General features: G+C 38.7%; 1 protein-coding gene across 1 annotated transcript in view; it reads left to right on the plus strand.

The window, feature by feature from the left end:
• LOC139636208 (zeta-sarcoglycan-like) overlaps nt 1-24,224 on the plus strand; it is a 313,032-nt gene that overhangs the window by 198,746 nt on the left and 90,062 nt on the right. The window contains exon 3 of the mRNA XM_071504046.1: nt 15,826-15,927. Within this exon, the coding sequence (XP_071360147.1) occupies nt 15,826-15,927 (102 nt within the window). The remainder of the gene's footprint in view (nt 1-15,825; nt 15,928-24,224) is intronic.

Raw genomic sequence — 24,224 nt, forward strand, 5'->3', positions numbered from 1 at the left:
CTTGTGCTGAACGTAATTTTCAGAAACACGCATGCATTATGGATTAAATGCGATCGTTGTGTTAGGAAGGCAAATAAATGACTGCAGCCGCTCTGAATATCAGCAAGTCAATATTAGCACTCTGACTTGTCAGCTTTTAAATAGTCCCTGTTCAGACTGTTTAGTTAATGCAGAACATGAATGTGTGGGCTGAGTTGCTGTTGGAATTTGTGTTGCGTTCATAACGTATACCTTTGAAACTGTAGAGGAGTCATTGTGGAGTCAGACAGTATTCCTTTCTACTTCTTAGATAGCTTCTTCTTCTAGATTTTGCTTCCCTTTTGATTACTTGAATAAATAAATACTGGGCTTCCAGTGACTGAGGCCACTCCCCACTAAGTGGCTACTATTATACTTAAAACAGACAATGGCAATAAAACTGTTTAAAAACGAGCAGATTAGGGGAAATCACTGAGAAATCACTGGCATTGACTGTAATCTAAAAGATTCAGATTTGAGGTACCAGCTACAGCTTAACTCCCATAAACTATGAATGAAAGCAGCAATAAATGGGTCAGTTAGGAGTCAATACACTTGAGAAGTGCTTAAAATATTAGGATATTACTGTTCATACAAATAAACACAAAGTAATATTTTTCTTTACATTGGGGCATCACTCTGGCTGTGGGATTCAAATGTAAATCAATCGTTTACAACTTACAACTTTACCCAGCTCCTAACCTCAAGCCATTTTTACATTGTATAGATTTAGCCTTATGTCTTAATTATCCACAGCTACTGCAGTTTCAAATATTAGAACTGTAAACTCAGCTAATGTTAGTGAGCAGTTTATTATGAGACTTTCTTCAAAGTCTGTGGCGCAGAGTCTAAGTTTGATCCAACAGGCATAAAACTGTTTTGTTTCTCCTTCTGACATCAGTGTTTCAGCCTGTTTCTGATTGTGTCTTAGAACATGTTTTGCAGTTCAGAGGGCCTGAACAGGAAGCACTGAGGCGAGCAGACAGAGAGATACTGACAGAGAACCTGTCACTATTTCCTGAGACTGGTCATGTCACTCTTATATTCACTTACAGCAAAAATCAGTGGAGGATGTCCGAACCCTCTCACTATCTCTGCAAAGCTTTAAGTCAACAACCTGCTGTAGTAAAATCTTACTGTGAGTAAAACAATAAAGAGTAAGAGGAATATGTTTTAGACGTCTGAATTTACAGACAAATGGAAGGATGAATTTCTGGAAATCTGTTAAGAACGTGTTACATAGATTTTGCATTTCTCACTTGACAAAACCATACATATGTGGCCTTTCCACAAAGGGTTTTATGTTTCCTCCAACATCTTGAAAGTCATTGAAAAGTTTTTGAGTCTTTTGTAGAAATGAGGGTGGAAAGCCCTCATCTTACCACTGAGCCTTGCAGGATCACTTCCATGCTCTCCCCACTGACCTAATAGTTTACATTTATTTTATTTTTTACGACAAGACAGAGTGGGGTGACAGTGGTGAAGCAAGCAGACAAACACAAGTGTGAAGAGGAATTAGACCTTTGCTGTCATTTGTCACTCAGAGCGTCTTGCAGGCTGCAGAGGTGAAGTGGGACACAGCTGTTGTTGAAAGGAAGGTGATGTTAACTGCACTTGTCATCTTGTTCCTTTGTGATTTTGTCTGTGATTTGAGTGGGGTGAGTGGTTTGTGTGGAGTGAGAAAAGCAGCAGGAAACTCTCTGCTGTCATTTATCAGTCAGAGGTGATCCGGGACGCAGGTGCTCGCTCGTACATTGGAGACAACTGAGTGCTCTGTTTGTGGCCACAAAGGGCTGTCTGTTCATGTATAACCACGGTCAAACACAAAGCACAGTGCTGTACTTCAGAAAGGTTAATATCAGTCCTCATGGGAGAGCTGACACACCATATAGTCTTTCCCCAGTAGCTGCATCATTTTCACTAAAACTTCACTTACAAAAGGACACATCACTGACAAAATCTAGTCAGTGAAAGGCCCTTTTAGCTGTGCCCAGAAGTCAGATTTGCACTTGTAGATTTGAAAAACATCAGGTGGTGTGTGTATGAGGAACTTATCCACAGTCGGTGTATTAACTGCTGTAGATGCGGGTCAGTGGCCCACTAGTTTGGAGAAGCAGGCAGGAGTACTGGCACAGACACTGAGCAATGTGCTGCTGTGGATGGGGAGAGCAGTAAACGTATTTGGCCATCTAAAAAAAAAAAAAATCCATCTAAAAATCCAATAACAGTTTTAAGTGTACACTATATTTAGGATATTTTCACAGCTTTATGTTGCTGTCAAACAGCCTTTTATGACTCAAACTGCTGATCAGTGGTGTAATGCAGTGCATGGCGTAAGTGTGCTTATACATAAGAAAATTGAACTTCATCAAGTGAGAAAATGTGACAAAGGAAATGTTCATACAATTTTTTTTTGCCAGACTGTAATCCTTTCTCTGAACACAGATTTTTTTTTTCTATGTGCAGCATTAGAAACTTTTCTGTGACACTTCCTACATTTTGGCACTAAAGGCTCCACCATACAACTAGTTCCTGTAGCCTACTCCATCTCCATCACTACAGCAGTTCCCCTCTTCAGCTCTGGCAAACTTGCTTGTTGATGTAAAACTCATTGCTACCATTGCGCGGATCGGGAACATCGCCACAGATTTTAAAAAGTTATACTGCACAATAGAGTGTGGTTTACCTGGCACTGAAACAGCATTGTGATAACTAGTTTGGCAAGGGCTTGAATGTAACTGATGTTCATTCACAGTATATGTGAACGTCCCACACTGCAACTGAAATTTAAAGCTACAATATGCAGCTTTACTCCTTCAAGCAGGAAATGTGTTGATAGCTTTGCCATGTTCCCACTCAGTGGGTCAGCCGCTCCCTTCAGCACTTATCAGTCATCTTGATGAGATGTCTACCTTAACTGATCTGATGCTAAAGAAGCAGATGGTGATCAGAGCTAATCTGTGCACTGTTGTTTGACATATTTAAACATGTCTTGTTTATTGTAATTTCAGTTCAGCAGTTTTGTTCACTATAACACACATACAACAAATATTTATACTTTGAAATGTCAAAATCAGGATTAAGGTTTATGTGAACACATGGTCAAATAAACACAGGGATGTGAAGGGATTCTGTGTTTTGATATAAAACAGATGGAGGGATTGCTAAGTTTACATTAACAGCACATGGCAGCAACAACACGGGAGCAGATAAACTATTAAAACAGAGAATTAGAAATAAAGGCGTGTACACAATGATAAAGGCCTGGTTCTCTACCCAGATACCATTTGAACTTAGGGCACTACTCACAATTTTACTCTTACTTAATTTAAGCTCAGAACTTTTGCCCTAAATTCTTGCTACAGGAAATCACTTTGGCTAAATAACATGACACAGCATACCTTGGCCGCTTTCATTTTAAACATGGTTTAGCCAAGTTAAATCCATTCCTTAATCCGACTGTGGCAGTGTTAGGTGCCATGCCAGAGCACCACAAGATCAAGGAAGTTCTGCAATTTTAGGAAGAAAGTGCGAAGAAGAAAGATAAGAAGTGTACTGGAAGAGGGAGAGGGCTGGAGAGGAGAAGTGAGGAGAGGAGAGAGATAAAGAAAACGATGCTAGACATGCTGTGGCTGTTGGCATACAGCCCTGGGGAGCTGCTAAGGTAGCGCAACTCTCTAAGCAAACCGCCTCCTGTGAAGCTGTCAGTAATTTCAATAAGGTGGTTTCCTCTGAAATGGCTTTCGAGGACTTGCAGTATGAGGTTGAAATTTCCAAAATAAACTTATTCTAGTGATTCATCACCATCACCAATCACAGTTTAAATATGAATTTATAATGATGACACCACCATGGCTTCATAGGCCACGTGACATTCGAGACATTCCAAATTTAATACAAATATGGTATTTTTTTGTACATCTGGCACAACTAAACTGTTAAATAATTCTTCATGGAATTGTTAGTTTTTCCAATTCTGATGTATAGTACTGTATCAGAAATGCCTCCAATAATCCCAAAAATATTGGTTTGGGAATTTGAGTATGACAGACACACTAATGAACTATAGTTTCATACCCAGATAAAACAACAGATTTCCCAGAAATCAATTCTTCTTCGTCACTCTAAAACAGTAGCCTACACAGGAAGGTGTGTTGTGCAGCCACTGGCAGTTACTGTTACAGAACAGCAAAGAAGAATTGATTTCTAATAAATAGCCTAATGTTAGCTTTTGTCCCAGGTCACTAATATGCAGAAATACTCCATGTGGTCTGGGTCCAGACCCAGATACTGTTCAGTCCAGATAACGTGACTTATTGAAAGTTACTACATTTTGATGGAGTGTTTCTGTTTTAACCTGTGCAGCTTTTCTCGTCTTTACGGCACTGGTCACATGATGTCACTCAGCCAATCACTGTGAGACATGGGCGGAGAAACAAGTTGGAGCTTTCAGTAGTAGGCTACAACAGTTTCAAATTCTTTTTCCATTTGTTATCAAGTATGAGAATGAACACAAAGCGAACAACTTGATAACCAGGGTAAAACCACTTTTCTCATTTGCATGAAATGCCTCGTTGGGGGTCCAGGCCTTACTTCCCAGACCTATTGATGTCAGTGTTGCCCACAAGCTGGTCAATCCCTGAAAGCTTGGCACCCAGCTCAGCACACAACTACTTAAAATGAGGGCCAGGAAAAGTTTTTTTCTTTAGTTTTGTAGCTGTGCCAAAAAGACAGTGTGTTCTCACTTGCCTGGAGTAATTTACTTTGTATGCTCTGTCAACAGCAGAACCACAAAGAACCCAAAGCCAGGAGTTGACTGCAACCACAGTTGCCTTCTGTTGTTCTAAACTTTTTGCTGTCTGTCTGGCACTTCAAGGACTGCTTCAAAAACCATGCACAGTTTGACACTGGATTTTCATGATTAATTCTGAAGGACGGGACCATTCACACTTAATGTTACCGAATAGGAGACTCAGACTCACAGCCAGAAAGTCTGCATTATTTTTGTGGATTTGTGATACTTAACCGGTTCACCAGCATTACTGCTAATCAGCATAGCAACATGCACAAAAATATAAATCTTTGAAGGATTGTCAATATTGGCATGCTGTAGCTCATTAGAGCAAATAAATTATCCACAACTTAACCGTTCGGTTGATTTTTCAGTAACTATGAACACAAAAGTATAATTAATTGAGATTTACCAGCATCGTAAACCAGCATCTATCTATGAAGTGGTTGCAAAGTCCAAGTTTTTCATAGAAGTATTCCACGTTATGAATATTGTCATTTGAAGTCAATTGCAGACTATTGAGTGACTTTATCCACAGCACTTCCTGCCGCATTTCTGCCATTTCCCTCCTTCTGTCTGCCTGACAGTGGGTGCGCTTGTTTTCCTGCTCCGAAGGTGGATCAGGTCTATCATCTTGTTCAAGATCGGGCTCATACTGATAAGGCAGAACCGACACCGTTGTAATAGCCACAACCCTTTTGTTTACAGCTGTGTGAGGGAGCAAGACATGGGCAGAACATGTAGTTGCCAGCAAATTAACTCAGCTTCAGAGGGGAGGGGGCTTAAATTTGCCGATACACAACAGTTCAGGTATCAGAATGAGTTCAGAACATCTCCAGGAAATGTTAATTGGCTGAATTTCATGCTCTAATAATTCAACATTAAAATAGTTTTCAAGGACCAAGTTAAATGCTTAATATTAAAGTGGAAATAAAAGTTACAGTTATTTTGTCAGTTATCGTGTCTCCAAATGGGCAAAAAGGCCAAGGATGACCGAAGCACTTTCTGCATTTCCTAATTTGAGTATCCCTTCAGCTATTTTCTCAGCTCTTTTCCCTAGGAAAAGGTGAAACGACTCTCTCTCTCTCTCTCTCTCTCTCTGGGTCCATTGGCTGACATAAAAGGTTGTGTGAAAAATTACAGCAGTCCTGAATATTAGAAGCGCCTGCAAAATACTTTCCCAGCCTATCCATCACCACAGGGACACATGGCTCTATTGTGCATGTGTGTGATGTGTGCATGTGTATGTGGACACCTAGAAGTCATGGTGATAAACATGTCTGTACTTTGTATATGAATGGTGTGGGTGTTATGTGTGTATAACCTTGCATATGATATGCTTTCACCTAATGGGACAGTTTGCCAGTTAACCTCATCATGATGGGGAAATCCATCATTATCTCTACAACACTTCATCGAAGAGGACGTTCACACACTGTGGTGACCTTGCACATACTAAACTCTCACACACAGATGCCATCTTTATAGCTGCCATTAAGATGTGTCTTGTCTAGACGCTGTCTAGATGTGATTTAGCTACTCTAAATTTTCAGTGGACATGGTGCAGCATTTCACTCACCATATTGCAGTTTGCAGCACAGGTCAATTCCTGGTTATAATGTTGAAATCTTTTTTTTTTTTTTTTATTGTCTGTATGGTTTCAGCCATAGGATTTTTGGACATTGTTTGAAAGAGACCTTGTAAGTTTAAGGTGCTGTGAGCTACACAAACAAATTCTGTTTACAAATACTGTTTCATTTTATATTGCTTGCCATTCTTTCATAAATGAATACTTGTTTTGGACCAATAAACTACACTGCTTTCCATTACTAAAAGCAATGTTGTTGCTACCAGGCAACCTGTTATTCATGAGTGTTCCAGTTTCACAAGGAGACACATCATTACTCCAAACCACTGCTAATGTGGTGTCAAGAGAGTGTGTATGTACATGGGATCTATCCTGTGGTAGTACTTCTTGTACAGTCTTGTCTGTCACCACTGTGTGTCTTTCTTATAAGGTAAGACGTGACAGTGTTTGAACTTAACCCTGAGGTCTTTTGTATTTATTGAAGGCTCTGTTCTGAAAGGTTCTGAAAACCCCCATCATGTGTTTCTCTGTACGGGCAGACAGATGAGGAATGTAGGTAGAATGAAGCAGAAACATAGTCAATAACTTAGGCTGCATGCAAGTTTTTTTCCAGTCAATTCATTTTGTCTGCAGTTTCCATAACAGAACTCTGTAGATTTGTGTGTGCTGTGTATGTGCCGGGGATCATACATACTCACTATGCATATATGTGAATGTATTACTGTGCACACTAGTTTTTTCTTGTTTTTTTCTTGGATGCATTTTTATTTGTGCACCAAGCAGCAACCTCCGGGGCTGAAAAATGAAGCCCACTCTGAGCTTCAAAACTGCTCTTCACAAACCTGTGGGTGACGTCACAGAGGCTACATCCATCTTTATTTACAGTCTATGGTGTGCACATATCCAGGCTGGGCCCTCCTTTATTAGCATCGCATACAAACAAATAGTGTTTGCGTGTGATTCGTTCTTGCAGTCAGCATGAGCTGTATTAACATATCAAATATGATGTAATAATGCCTTTTCCCATTTGTAGAAAAAGGTAAAAATAATCATAATTTAAATCTTCGGGGGACTTTAGGGTTACAGGCTACCACTGATGATTCCTTTTACCAACTCCTAAATCCTTCAAGAGGAAGTTGTTGGTCCCAAGTATCGAGCGTATGCTGTAATATCTGTCTTGTTCATCCTAATTCTATTCAATTTGTCTTTTTTATGCCTCGGCGCCAGCGACAGCCAGAGCTAGAAGCATTGTGTTTCTGAGTTGCTTGTCTTTCACATTCTCATGAACACAATATCTCAGTAACGTGTGGGAATTTCTTCAAACACTCACTTTGACTCAAGGATGAACCAATTAGATTTTGGTGTTCAAAGGTCAAAGTTCAAGGTTATGGTGATCTTACATTCTTGTGGATGCAATATGTCAGGAACACCCAGAGAAAATTTCATTACATCTGGCAAAATCTTTCACTTGGACTCAAGGACAAACTGATTTTGGAATAAGAATAGAATGTGGTGGGCAAAGGTCAAAGGTCAAGGTCATTGTGACCTAGCAAAACACCTTTTTGGCCATAACTTACACATTCATACACTAATTATAACACAATTTAACTCAAATCTCTAATAGGATCAAATGATGAAGGGATGACATTTTCACAAACACAAACTTCACAGTGACATCATAATGTTCTGCAGAAACACCTCTGGTGCTGTAATTCAAGAAGGGAAGATTGTGACCATGTTTCCTGCAACTTGGCTGGTTGGCAGAGGCATACAACCATGAGGTGGTAATTCTAGTATGAACATTGACATACTGAAGTGTATTTAAGACAGGAATTGTCAAGTCAACTGGTCTCAGGCTTTCGGACTCTGCTATGTAGGTGCATATGTATGATTTGTTTGGATATCAGTAGATGTGTGTACGAGATATATTACACACACACTCACACACGGTTATATAGACATGCAAAAGCTGGCTGGATGTAAAGACACACATTTATGCACTGATGCAAAGAAAGGAAAAGGAAGGAGACCAGACGGTACAGCTCATTTAGTGATGATGAACACTCATTATCATTGCTGGGATTTGTTGATTTTTCTTTGGCAAAGAAACACTTGTAGAGTTTATAGCAGTAAAGCCCATTTCAATTGGCAGAGAAAAACAAAACGGATAAACAGGCAAAGCCAAGCAGAAGAGAGTTTGTCGTCTGATTAGTTGTTGTCATTCTTGCCAAACTCACTGATTCGCCTGCTATTATCTTGATTATTTTTATTTGTTGATTTTGCTTTTCTGCCAAAAGGATGCATTCACTGCTAATGCAGCCAAACTGAAATGGCATGGGAAAGAGGAAGAGCATGTATCTGGCATTCCTGTATTATATTTCATTTTCTCATCTGAAGCACACACCAATTATGCAGCCCCTTGCTTTTTTCATTTGATTGTTCTAATCTTAATTTAAAAGGTACAAGCTGAACGTTACAAAGAGATTGTTGGAGAATGTTGAAGAGACAGAGATCCTGCATTTATGTTGGAACAGTAAGGTACAGGAATGTAAAAAGTGTATTGTCTGCTTAAAAACTAAAACAATGGCATCAGGCACCTTTTGACCTAGACAGTTGAAAAAATGCACGCCAAAAGATAGCGACAGACAATTGCTGAATGTTTTCAGCTTGTGCACACTGCACTGTGCTTGATAAGTCATTTTCAAATCAGCAACAGATGTATGTGACAAACCAGTACTGAGCAGTGTATGTTTCATAATTGCAGGGCTACTGTATTACAAGTCAAAGGCTGCTCAGTGATGCCAGATGTCTAAATGATGAACTGAATTTTAACTACTTTAAATGCAGCTGTTGTAGTGTTTTTTTTTTCTTTTCCTGAAATAGATTGATGAGGGGTGAGGGGTGACAGTTCCGAAATGGCCCTAAATTATGTTCACCAGCTTTTAGCAATGGTGGGAATACAGACAAAAGGAATTTCATTTCAGGCTACATTCAAAAAAGATATGCCAGTGGATGAGCAGTAACATCCCCTGATAATTTTCTAAGTGAAACTCAGGCTTGTTAAGACCTGCCAGTTTGCCTGTGTCTAAAAGCAAAAGGGCTTTTTGTTCCTCTGTAGCAATGAACATTTCTAAAGGCTTCCTAATAGTTAATGGAGGGTCATGACTGGCAGCTGTGCTATTCAGTGTGGAAAAGCTAAATGTCTTACATAAGTAACTACAAACAATGAAGTATAGAGATGGGAATTAATAAGCTTTTAGTGATACCAATGTCATTATCGATTCTTAACGCAGCCTTTATAAAAAAGTGGTCTGTGGACCACCAGGGTCCCTGATCTCAAAATATCATGTCATTCATTCAGTACAATGTATGTACCCTCAAAAAGGTTTTTCTATTTTTTCACACTGCAGTAGATTAATGTCCTCCAGAAAATAACTAAACACAACCAGTCTCCAAATGAAGTCACAACAATCAAACAGACTGGCACAATGTGGACTGACCAATAGCCTGCTTTAGGTTACAGGGAAGGTTAAACAGTCTCTAGTGAATGTAGCAAGATAAAATGTCTGCTGACATTTAAATGAGAAAAGACTGGATATATAGAGAGAGGTAGAGGGAGTCTCTGGTTCAAGAGCGAAAATCAATATTTGTAAGATCTTAAGAAGCACGGACAAAAGCAAGGAAAAGAGTTCCAAGGCCTCTGCTGTCACAGAAAATAAATGAGACAAATTAAAAAAAAAACCTTGTACATCACAAATGAAAACAGGCCTGATACAGTTAATATAAGTTCAGGCTAATGTAGTTATACAAGAGCTTTTAAGCATGAGACATTTTTTAAACGTTGTCAAAGATTTAGCCCTAAACATGATAGGAGCATGTTTGCCTTGGTCAGGTCTTTTGCAGAATGACACAATGCATTGGCCTATTGCCCTGGCCATATACAAGCACAGTCACCACATCTGCAGATTATAAAAATACAGCAGAGGCTGCATTTGTTTTGTCCCTTGGTTACCCTGATGAAGCCCTGGTGGCTGACACAGAGATCTAGAGGTCACTCTGAGGTCACTTTTTAACTTTTAATTTTAAATGATCAGATGTTTTATGGCCACTTCTTGTTTGGTTATAAATGCCTTGAATCTCCCTTTTCACATGATTATCAGTGTGTGCTTTTAATTCAAGAAGAACACATACAGCATACAGCACATTACAACCTCTGATCTGTTTCCTGAAACTAATTTCACATTGAGAAAGAGATGGAGAGAGAGATGAACAGAAATGGGACAAACAGATTTAGTGTGTGTGTGTGTGTGAGAGAGAGAGAGAGAGCTGAACAATGAGAGATAAATGAATGAAAGGAGAGATTTACTTATTTCCTTCTGTTTGTTGAAGAATTCCCATTGTATTGCAGGCTTTGGCAATATTGCTCATGTACCCTTCATGCCAATGATGCAAACTGGACTGACAATGTGACAAAAACACAGGAGTGTGTGATATATAGAGAAGGAGAGCTGTCATGTTCATTCAGAATGAGGCCTCAGTGTTGGACAATGGAGCAGTGAGGTGGAATAAAACCACCTGATTAATTTTAACATTATCATCCTCATGTTTTTGGAATTGAGAGTGGAGAGGGAGAGAGGAGGGGATTAGAGAGGCATTGCAGGGTAGGTACTGAGTGTGGATGTGTTCAGACTGAGCTCATTCTGTGTGTATGCCATTCCCCCTCTGCATGTGTGTGTGCATGTTCTACAATAGTTACTACACATGGAGATATATGTATTAGTATTTGTGGGTATTCTGTAAATAAAGATTTGTGTGTGTGTGTGTGTGTGAGTATGTGTGTGTGTGTTCCAAGGAGTGACTAAGTTTGTGATTCTCCAGGTCCTCAGGTTGTGTTATAGCTTATTGAATGAGCTCCATGCTCCACTGTATGTTCAGTGTAATGACTATAGATCAAACAGCAACACTGAAAACCTCTGGCTGGTTTAACGTATCGATCTGACTCACTCGTATCACTTTGCTATGCTCCCATTTGTAAGTATGTGTGTCTGCGGATTACATATAGACCAACACATGTGGTTGGTGTTGGGGTTTTGTTACACACTGACATGATGAGGTTTGCTTGATTACAGATTTGAAATAAAATGGATCAATGCTGATCATGTGTGGAGCAGGAACTTTACCGAGAAACCAACATAAAATTTGAAACCTTTGTCAGGCATTAAAATGACTATCCAAGTCAACACAAGTCACAGGCTGCAGTCACCAAACAACAATAACACACATGCATAAGATGAGGTGCGGAATCAATATCCATATTTCATATAATCCATATTTACAAAAGAAACCTGGTAATAAAAACTATTGATATTCCAAATTAAATGACTTTATTTACATACATACTGTACATGCAAAACCTTTTTTAATAGTAACAGTTGAAATACAAAATCGTACACAACACAAGTCACAGTGCAGTACAATATCGTCAGCAGTACAAGAAAAATACAGGAGCTTCAGTTTTGTCAGGTTGGATTTAAACCCTTTACTTAGCTTAAGCATGCTGATGTGTGTTTTAGCAAAGCTCTGAGTTTGATTTAGACTGTAGGAGTGTGAAATCTCTGCTCCATCTACTGCAGATGACCTGACTGACTGGACTTACAACATTATCCCCACTGTTGTCCCCACAATGTCTTTCATATTGTTTAAATAAGAAAAACTAGATCACTAGAAGAGTTTTTGGTCTTTTTTATGCCGGCGACAGCCATGGCCGGCGGCATCATGTTTTTGTGCTGTCTGTCTGTCCTATTCTCATGAATGTGGTATCTCAGTAACACAGATTAGAATTTGGTAGTCAAAGGTCAATGTCGGTGTGACCACACAAAACACGTTTTTGGTCATAACTCAAGAATTTACGTGCTAATTAACTGCAACTGGACCGGTTGGTGGAGGCATACCACCACAAGACAGGAATTCTAGTTTTTCTTTTTGCTCCAGGTTTCTTCTGTTTCTGTGTGATTTGTTCCTCTTTGATTTTTTTTTTTGTTCATTTCCCCATCTGTATTTCTTTTCCTTCTCTTCCTCTTTGCCTCATTCTCCCAATTTCTCTCCCTCACTGTCTCCTCTCTCTCTCGTGCCTTGAGTACATTTCCAATTTGAAAGGCTTTGTTGGTTTGTTTCACCTAAGAATTAATGATAATTCACTGCAGCACTCTGAACAGAATTCCTATCTTCATGGACAGTTTCATCAATATTTGTGAACATGAAAAGAAAGCTGGGAACCAGGGAAGCAAGACTAATTTGTTGTCATCGAGCGACACAGTCTGTGGGAGAGTTATTCCAATTGAAGGCTGAATTGGTTCAATCCACAATGTTTGTTTGAGGTTTTAACCCAGAAAAGAACTCTTTTTCACACTAGTTGCAAATTTTTGAGCCTGAAAATGTTTGACCTGAGGCAACCAGGAACACACCTGTTGTCTTTATCATTATTTTCTCAAGAGAAAGTCCAGAAGAAGAGGGAAAAAAAAAAAAAAACATTGGCACAATATGCTAATAAAATATTGTTAGTGGGCATTTATATTTACTTTGCGTACAGTTCCCTATCATATTCCAGCTGTGTTTTTTATGATTTTTCTCTGGCCATAAAACAGCCTTACCTAATATTATGTTATTTTGTTCATGTAAATTTTTCCTGTAAATAATAACCATCCAACTCCATTTTATCAGTGTTTACAGCTGATCCCTTAAGAGCTCAGATGATTATTTGAAGGTACTGACATCACTGTCTGTTGTTAAGTTTTTTTTCTTTCCTGACATATACTACAATACCCAGAAGCCTCACCAAACTCTTTCCAAGCCCACAGTCACAGCAGCTGTTGCATTGTTATGCTCTCTGCACTGACTCTCTCCTAAGCATCAATTTGACATGGTGCAGTAGCTGCCTCTTTGCTTTGTAAGAGCCCCTACTATCCTAATACCCAGCATGGCTGTTCGAAAGGAATTCAATCTTACCATGTAAGTCTGATCCAACAATTTTTCAAGCATTCACTTGTGTGGAATCTGTAAAATGCTGTACAACTGATCACGAAGCAGCACAAAGCCATTTTTATCACAGGGAGCTGGCCAGCTGATCAGAAATAGTGCGGTAAAGCACACGGCCTCAATTTGTGCTTTACATAAATTTACAGAGCTCAAAGTCTGATACGCATAGTTTTTCTTTCTTTTTCTGAATGGCCTATAGTGCTTGCCGGAGTAGTAGAGCATGAATGTGTATATGCAGAACTGTACCAATCTCATAATTATGTCAGTTTTACATTACAACACATATGGCATAAAGCATTACCCTAACACCCTTTATTTTTGGTAACTGAAATACATTTTCTTCACTTCCAGTTTTCCTAGGCCTCACTCACACCCCAAGAGTTCAGGTCATAAGAACCTTCACACTGTTAAGCATTGTGTCACTGTGTAGCTTCTATTATGACTATTTGTGTCTAGGTGGAGCCACTGTTATCCTCCATAGCTGGGTACCCAAGGTCTTATAGATCAGGAGGTAGAAGCATAAACTTAGACAATATCGTTCAAATCTTGCAATGGTCAAGGATGAGCAAAGTAGGGGAAAGGATAAGATATAATATTAGGATAAGACATAATATTAACTGGGTAAGAACATGTGACGACGCAGATTTTGGTGTCCAATAGCATCTTCACACATGAATGTCGACTACAGTTTAGCCTTATTTGGAGTAAGGTGTGGTAAACTGTTGCAACCATGTGATACCTGGGAATGTATGCCCACGGTCAGACAAGACATCTGGAGGAAATTGATGTGGCACCACTCTGATTCACATGCTGACTGTGTAATGCTCATCATGTTCTCCTTGGTGCCGAGCTTACAATAAATACTTCTGCCGAAGACATCTGAACTTTTCCTCCAGCTCACAAAGATTTCCACCACAGTAGCATGTAATGCTGATGAATGTGGAAACAATGGTTAATTTTTAAGAAGCTGAGTCACTGCAAAATGAAAGTAAATATCTAAGAAATAAACACACTTTCTAGATGTTAACTTATTCAAATCTAAGTAGGATTTTTGATATAAAATGTGTAATTTGTGATGTTAGTGCACTGACCTTTGTTTGAAGCAGCTCCCCATAGAGAGCCAAAATCCTCCCCTCTTTCCCTACATAACCCCTGTTTCACTCGCTTCTATAACTCGATGGGTTTTCTCAGCAGGGGTGTCTTGTCTTTCTGTCTCTGTGACAAGCTAAAATATGTTCCTGTGGTTTTCTGTCTGCATTGTACGCTAGATGGTTATATAAAATTTCACCACCTTGTCATTTTGACAGATATAAAACAACTCTTTTGTTAGCATTTCAAAACTGTAGCTGTCATGAGGCAATGTGCCTTTTTCTTTGATTGTTTTATGTGTGTAATAGTTACGCATGATGCTCTTTGAATTTGTATAAATGTATATCACATGCTTACATGGAAAAAATATATTCCTAGTTGACTGTTAAGAATGTTCCCTGTAAAACAGGATTTGGCTGTGAGTGACCTGTGTGAGGACATGATATTCCCATCTCACATCAATATTACACTGCTCATCAATGACTAATGTTAATAAGTATCTACTGGGTATCATGATATCCTTAAAAGCTCTGAACACACTTTAATTTGTATAAACCCAAGAGCTTAAAAAGTGCAAATGTCTTAAATATTGACATTCATGATCATATTAAGTCAAGGCAAATTTAGAAGATAAAGCAAACCATAAAAATGAAACCAGACAAATGCCATAAAATTTGTATTTTCATAAATTTAAGATGAGACTGGGCCTAACAAAGTGTGTTCAAGATGTGTTTTCTCTGTTTTACAGGAAGATAAAAGACATGGATTTTGTTATAACACTCACAAACACTCAAAAAAAAAAATAAAAATAAAACATATATTGGGCATACAGTGGCTTCAGAAAGTATTCAGAGCCATTCACTTTTAATGTGCTGCTGATTTAATTTCAAATGCTTAAATTGGCTTTTTTGCAATCAGTCAATCCACACTCAAATGAGGCCTGAAATGTCTTCAAATGAGGTCATCTGGAACCTGAAGACATATAAACAAACCATAACTAAGTAGATGTATGAATAATTGGTAACTTGACAATTATATCCGATCACTGTTCTCTGCCTTATCTGTGTGTATTACCATGAATAATACTGTATAATGGGTCTGTTTTAATAATTGATTTTTGTATAAGCTATAAATATGACTAGTAGAAAACTCATCAGAAGGTACATTAGTTAAATAAACCAATGGATTCAGTCACTCAGTGACGATGAGGAAACAGTATGTCCACATTAACTTTGTTCATTTCATTTGCTCTCTGAATAACCACTGAAATTCTCTCTCTCTGGATGTGTCTTTGTCTCTGTAGGATGGTATGGGGAATCTTCGAGTGACAAAGGAAGGTGTCAGATTGGAGGGGGTGTCTGAATTCTTACTGCCTTTATACGTCAAAGAGATCCAGTCTCGTAGGGTAAGATTACACATCTGTGTGAGTGTGTGTCTGTATGCGTGTTTGTGTATGCCTGTTCCTCAGAAAATCCTGCTGCACAAACATATGTGTTGTTTGACTGATTGTTTGTGTGTTTTCATCTGTATGGTGTAGTCATCCTTTCAATCAGTTCAGTCTCTTCAGGTTCAGCTGCTTTCATATTCTTACAGTATACATCACACTGCACCGTATATTGTATTGCATGTGTCCTTGGTTAAGTCTTGCATTGAGGATGTACGTACAATACATTCAAAACATATTCAAACTCTTTTGATTTTTGATCTGTGGTTCAACACAAAGGTGTCTTTGAACTCTGTATGCAGCTCCTTCCTCCTCATGGCTTGGTTTTTGCTGTGATATTCATTGTTCACTTACAGTATACAGACGGGTGTGTGCCTTTCCAACTCATGTCTAATAAGCTGTGTTTACCACAGGCAGACTCTGGGGACTCAGGGTGTAGAAACAGTCAAGAGAATTGGGAGGCACTTCAGCTTAATTTCTAGTGTCATTGCAAAAGGTCTGAAAAACTTACTTGAATGTGATATTTCAGTTTTCCCTTTGTAATAAATTTGCTAAAATCTTTAAATGGTAAAGGAAGGTAGGTGAGTGTAGACTGATGAGGGAAAAAATTAACATCAACGATTGTGGCATAAGCCAGCAACATAACATAATGTGAAAAAAGTGGAGTGAATTTCTGAATGCACTGTATGTATGTGTATATGTGAGTCTGTGTGTGTACAACACTACTGTACGTTCCAACCCATATCATGAGCAGAAATTAGATGCTGTTCCCAGCAGTCTGGGTCTATTTATCATGTATGTGACATATTATAGTGGTACATACTATCCAGCATATATGCAGCATCCTCTTCCATATCTCCATTTATCACCCACAGAATCATCATCGATCCCATCAGTCCGATCAGCTGAGGACATGGACACTATGTCACTCTATATTGGACACTTTGACACTGTGTGTATGTGTGCCACAGTGTGTGTGTGTGTGTGTCTGTGTGCGTTTGTTCATATGTATGAATAGTAAGCAGAGGAGGATTGACTTGCTGTCCCAAACACATTGTGTGTGTGTGTGTGTGTGTGTGTATGTGTGTGTGTGTGTGTGTGTGTGTGTGGAGAAAGTGGGATTTCAGTTGCAGTGCAAGAGATTAATGGTGTGGTGGAGTGGGATAGAAAGGATACAGGACAATTGATAGACAGGGAATTTATGAAAGATGCAATACCCAAGACAGCTGTAGTGTTATTTTTCTGTATTCTAAAACTAAAAAAATGTGTGATGATAAATGAATATAATGCCGAAATCTTACATAGCTTGGAAAGGTTGTTTTTCTGTAATAATGCTAATACGTCTTACAATCCCTCCTGTCTTTGGACTGATGCTAAGAGTCTTTAAACATTTGCTTCTTCAAACACTTCATGTAGAAGAACATCAGTGCAAGATAATATCAGTGTGATATGCACAAAAGCCTTACCCACAGCTTAAGCTTTTACACACAGCATAACATGCTGCTGTTGTTAGCTGTTCTTGGTATTGAGTGGGTTTGGAAAATTTCTCAACAAAAGAGATATGATGTGTTTTTATTCATAAAGAATAGTTTAATCAGAGTCAGACCATGAAACACAGAAAATAATGTCATGTTATGACATAATATGGTAATTATTTTAACATTTGTCAGTAATACTGTATAATAAATATTCATCCTACAATTATATATACTGTATATCATGTACTCTCATGAAACACTTCATTAGGGATACCCTTACACCTGCTTATTCATGCAATTATCCAATCAGCCAATTATGCAGTGTGATGCATAAAATCATGCAGATACAGGTCAGGACCTTCAATTAAACATCAGAATGAGGAAAAAATGTGATCTCAGTGAATTTGACCGCAACCAGATTGTTGCCACACGGGCTGGTTTGAGTGTTTCTGAAACTGCTGATCTCTAGAGTTTACTCAGAATGATGTTTAAAAAAAAGTGAGCGTGTTGACGAGAGAAGTCAGAAGAGAATGACTGGTTGGAGCTGACAGAAAGGCCTGGGGTAATATAACCACTCTTTACAACTGTGGTGAGCAGAAAAGCATCTCAGAATGAAAAACACGTCAAACCTTGAAGTGGGTTAGCTACAACAACAGCAGACCACATCGGGATCCAGTCCTGTCAGCCAAGAACAGACATCAGAGGCGGCAGTGGACATAGACTCACCAAAACTTGACAGTTGAAGACTGGAAAAACATTCTGATAAATCTGGATTTCTGCTGAGGCCCCATAGACTGTATATAAGAATGGACGTAGACTCCAGGTCTGAAAAGTGAAGCCAGTGGGGAAGTGCCTTAAACCTGCATTTTGTTCTAATGACCATCAGGGGGTGACTCCACTGGATGCAAGAGAAAGTCAGATTGTATTGAAGTCTATAGGAAAATGTCCCTACTTCTCACTTGATTTATTAGTTCAGTAAACATTTTCCTAATGAGTTTATGGTCTCAGTCTCTAGTTTCAAGTCTTCTACAATACAACATGATGTTCATTTTCTAAATTATGGTCCAATTTGGAGGATAATAGACGATAAAGGAGGGTATGCATTAGGGTGGGGCTACCGTGTGATTGACAGACTGTACCACACACAGCGACCTGTCCGATAATCAGGATATAGTACAGAGCAGGTGAGATCCATCTCTCTGTCCCCCTCAGCTCCACCTTCTCGTCCAAATATGGTTTCTTCTGGTTTCAGAAAACCAAGATTGTGAAATTACAAACTCGAGGCTTCAAAATGGCACTTCACAAACCAGTGGGTGATGTCACGGAGGGGTGTCACTTGTGAGGCACCCAGATGGTAGGCTTATAATTTGGCATCAACAGCGTAAGTCCAGAGAACCCAACCTGCCTATCTGTCAACAGTCCAGGCTGCTGTAGGTGGTGTGGGGAATGTTTTCTTTCTGAGTGTTGTTACTGCCCATGTGCATGGCCATAATTTATCATCTTCTAATGGCAATTTCCAAATTGATAATGTACCATGTCACAAAGTTAGGCCCATCTCCGACTGGTTTCATGAACATGACAGTGAGTTCAGTGAACTTTGGTCGCTTCCCCAGCCACCAGATCTGAATTCCCTCCAACACCATTGGGACGTGGTAGAGAGATTGGCAGCATGAATGTGCAGCTGACAAATTACCAGAAATGATGTGATGCCATCATGTCAACATGAACCAGAATCTCAAACAGATGTTTCCAACATCTTGTAGAATCTATGCCACAGAGAGCTGAGGCTCTTTTTGTGAGCATACATTGAGGCCATACCCAGTATTAGTATCAGGAGGAATGTGGATATATATGTATCATGTACTGATATAGACAGTATAGAGGTTGGGAGAATGTACTGACATAAAGGAATTGGATGGTTGAGATTAAAACACAATAACAGAAAAATTGAGGAAAAGAGATGGAGAGAGATGATCAGCAGTGATGAGAAGGAGCAAAGTGGAACAGAAGGTGTTGTGAAATGAGTGAAGGTTGATGAAGAGAGAAAAATTTACGAAGGGAACGCTTAAAAAAAAAAAGAAGAGCAGACAGAGGCCTCTGAGAAGAGTATCAACAAATGCTTCTGTAGACACAGTTATGAGTGGAATAGTAAATAGTGAAAAACAGCTTCAAACTGAGATCTCTAAAATGTTGCTTACATGTTATACTTTTTACTGGACAGTGGAGGGCAGTGGAAAAGGCTGAGATGCCACAAAAAAGGTTTTCAGCAGGACTTGCAAATGCATAGCATGATAACCCACAGAGCTATCTAGAGTACTTATATACTGTGGATGCAGCTCCTCATGTTTTTCAAGTGATGCATAAATAAGGCTTTCATTCCCTCTGCTTTTGCTGCTTTGTTATTTTTCAGTTCTCTGTGGTTTGTGTTTGGCACATTTTGTGCATTTTCTTTGCGTTTAAGATGTAATCACCTAAACTAATCAGAGGTAAAGAACAGCTCAACTGTAGGAAAAATAAAATGTGAAACATGTTAGGATTCAAACTCCCAAATATTTCTATATTTCATCATATTGAATGAAGTTAATTGAAATTAATGATTTAATCATAAAACTGAAACTGAAGTAATTGGAATAAAATGTACTTTAATTAGATGAATAGTCCTCTAATAACAGGTTACATGGGTTTTAGAATGGGTTATATTATGATGACTTTCCAATATTTTCAGTGATGTGGAGAAATTGGAATTAGTTTGCACATTCCCATGTCACTGGTCATCATCTGAAAGCTGACATTCATGTAGGAATCACCTCTCACTTAACAGGTATTACCCATGGAACATGAATGCAGAATCACACTCAAATCAAAACAATTAAACAAATTAATAAATAATATACTACCACCTGAGTCGAAATCCTTGAAATTATTCAGGATAAATGTGACAACTCACTGGAATTGTGTGCCATATCTGATCACTACAAACTGTTTTTAGAAACTTTTTTATATCTTTGGACAGTAATACAACAATACTTGCCATTTTTGCAAATCAGTCTACACTCAATCATAAATTAAAATCTCTTAATTAGAAAAGTATTCAGACCCTTTGTAGCACTCCACATTTTCCTTGATGTGTCTAGAACTCAATGAAACCATTCCTAGGAGCACAGTGGCCTCAATAATTGTGATATAGAAGTTTGAAACCTAGACCTACAACTGAGTAATCAGTAAGAAAGGCTTTGGACATGGAAGTGACCTAGAGTCCAAGTTCATCGATGCTTCCCAATCAATCTGATGGAGCTGGAAAATTATCTATTAGGAAGAATGGGATAAACTACTATTACCAATCTGCTCAATCAGATGAGATATAATTGCAGCCAAAAGGACATCTACAAATTGAGGATCTCAATACTTTTGTAACTTTGAGATTTAAGTTTATTTGTTTATTATTTATTCACATTTGTATTATGAAAGACAACAAAGAAGAGACCCAAAAAAAAAAAAAACCCAACACAACTACACAATATGGGGACAGTACTCCTGAGGTTACAGATAATATACTGTACTAGTTTCATGTTTCTATTCATTGTTCTATTAATTGTACTGGTTTTGTTTCTTGAACAGTCAAATATTTAAAGTAAATGCCTTTTATTCATATAGTCTTTTACAAGTGTTCATAGTCCATCTAAGCTGTTATCTCTATAAAGCTCCTGCAGGGCTGATGATGTATGTTCTATCATTATCAGGTCAATAAAGTCCTTTAGGCAGTAATTCAAATGAAAACAATTTGGTTTCCTCTCTGTCCAGTTCATGAGGATGGTCCTTTTCACAGAGAGGAAAGCTTTCCTGTGAAAGCTTTACACTGTGTGATAACATTGTGCCTATCTGTGCCTGTCATTTGAGGGTGTGATTGTCAGCCATTGTGTTTGCGAATCTGTGTATGAGGGTTGTATGCATCTGTAAGTATCTGCTGATATGTTTCCTTTAAAAACTTAATTTTTTATACTTTGAGTAAATATAAATGTGTTGTGTCTGTGAGGAAGCCAATGCATATTGTGTATGTACAGGTTTGTGTGCATTTGAGTGTTTATGTGAGGCACTGCTTATCTTCCTTCATGAAAGCAAACAGCAGGTTGCCCTCACATTTTCTAACCAGCAGGCATGCTCTCATTTTGATATTGACAGTCATCGCGCTTTTACTGTGAAGTGTGGTTGTGGTGGGGTGGAGGGTGGGGGGCATGCTGAATCAGAAATATCCACTAAACTCCCTGAGGACACTGCTTGTCTACTGCTTGTTTTGTGAAGAGATATACTGTTGAGAATGGGGAGACAAAAGACAGAACCATAGAGAAGAAATGGGGGGAAAAATAGTGACTGTGCAGGAAAATAAAGGTTGTGAAGAGGAAAAAGAGTGAGAAAATAGCAGGGTCAACTCATTAAACTACAAATATCAATCTGCTGGGCTGCACAGCTAATTCTGTTCAAATCATAATTCAGACAATTCCAACAGCATGAAACATAAACAGAATCCAATACGACTTTGCTGTCATGAAAACTTGTACAAAATGTCCATTATAAGACTACTCAAGCACTCATAACATAACCTGGTACAGTGTTGAACCCAATTGGCTCCTATAGGCAAACAGACAACACAGAGGCAATAACACTGCACCTGGCCAGTTATGGCTGCAGTCAGCCCTTATGCAGGACCATCATACGAAACCTGATGGTCCTGAGTGGGTGAAGCACCCTCTCCTGGCATTGTATGCTCATTAATTTCTACATCAACGAAACTTACAAACTGATTAAGGGGGAAGTGAACTTCTCTGCGACAGTTCAGATCCTTGCTGCCTAGGTGCTGACCAGCAATCCAGACCACATGCAAAGAAAAGCATTTGTCAGTTTGGATTTAACACGGACTCGATTGCGTTTAATTGAATTCACATCAGTATAGGTCATGTTTTACATGTAACTTATGCTTGACATGAATTTGAAATCATCAATAAGCTGTTGCTATTATTAAGTATTTTAAGGTATCATGGCAAAATCAAACAATAACAACTTCAGCACAGGGACATTTAGACATGATTGCAGGTGAAAATGAAGACAAGCTAATTTGTCGAGTACCACAATACAAGTGTTCATGTCTTGAGCTTGTGCTAACCACAGACCTTATTTCAGTCATGTATCCAAGAACCCATTCAAAAATCCCATAGACTTTGGAACGAGTGAACAGGAAGAGCTAAAATGCTAATTAATTTCTGGGTTTCATTCCTACAGCACAGGCTTTACAGCTGAACAGCAACCTAGTAACATGGACACACATTCACAGCCCACTGAGATGACACCATGTCATTAGTCAAGACAATGGGAAAAAGGGAGAGAGAGAAACACTCAGCAAACAAAAGAGGATCCCTTGGGCCTGGATAACTGCAGGAGATTAGAGTACTTCAGTGTGAAGAGTGATGGGGAGGTGGAAAAGAGAAATACTAACAGAAAATGGGAACAGTAAGAGAAACCTCAAAAGGAAGGAAGAGATGAGAAAAAAGAAACAATGAATGGAGAGAAAAGATAAGGTGGCCTACAGTATGTTAATGTATGGATGTGAGGATTTTAGTACTTGTTATAGTAAAGAGGAGACTGAGATTAAATTTGGTTTTTAGATATTTATACATCATATAAGTGGTAAACAAAAAGACTGGTAAACTACAACTTAAAGTTGGGCCTCTCTTTTAATCCTGCAACAGCTCTGCAAGTCAGACATTGGGCTAAAAGGTTTAATTTTTCAAGAGCCTGATTTCTTTTTTGTCTCCATTAAAAGAGTATAAGTGCACTTAAAGAACCCCAGAAATTATTAGGGTTAAGCTCTTGAATTAAAATTTTGAGAAAATAAATTTTAGGATATGAAGAGCTGTAGGAGAGGATGAAGATGACACCCCTCCCACACAGATGTATTATGCCTTATTCAAAAACGTCACATATACACACACATGCACATTTAGCATAATCGGGGCCATCCCCCAGCAGCACATTGTGGGAGAGGTAAATGGAACATTGTGACTCCTAGTGAGAGCTAAATACAGAATGCTGCATATAAACCACACACTAAAAACAACAACAACGACACACTGAGAAATTAGATTGGCTGGGTGGGAGGGAGGGAGGGAGGAATAAAGACAGGGTTGCAGGAGAGAGAAGGATAACTGGAGAGGAAGGGAAGGGAAAAAAGACAAGAAAAGGAGGTCTGAGGGAAATAAAAGGGTCAGAAAGAGGCAAACAGACCTAAACAGGTAGGAGAAAAGGTGTGAATACAATGAAAGGAGACTGAAACAAAAGAAAACAAAAATGGAGAAACCTAACTGGTGGAAGAGGACAGGCTAACACCCCAATATGTGTCATAAATGTGTTGGTCGTGATACATGATGACCTTCATTTCGATATCTGCTGGAAGGGTCAAATGGCTCAATTATGGTCATGTTTTGTTTTACCTACCTTGCAGGTAAATTGATATTACTGTGTACTTGAGTATAAGGTCAAATAAAGCAACATTGCTGGAAATTTTGGCTGAATTAATCTTGCCAAAAACAAGTTTTGTTTTGGGTTTTTAAGCAGGTTCTGATTATGTGCTTAAATATTTCCTTTCTTTTTTTGTTGATACCTTCTACCTGTGTGTATGTGTGTGTGTTTGTGTGTTTCCATAGGTCATAATAACATACACTGCATGAAAAATAAAATCTATACTACAGAGTTTAACAACCAGAGGAAAACTAGCACAATCCTCACAAT

The sequence above is a fragment of the Trachinotus anak genome, unplaced genomic scaffold (assembly GCF_046630095.1).
Source record: "Trachinotus anak isolate AG129_WGS33_773 ecotype Australia unplaced genomic scaffold, CSIRO_AGI_Tana_v1 ptg000019l, whole genome shotgun sequence".
Taxonomy (NCBI): Eukaryota; Metazoa; Chordata; class Actinopteri; order Carangiformes; family Carangidae; genus Trachinotus; species Trachinotus anak.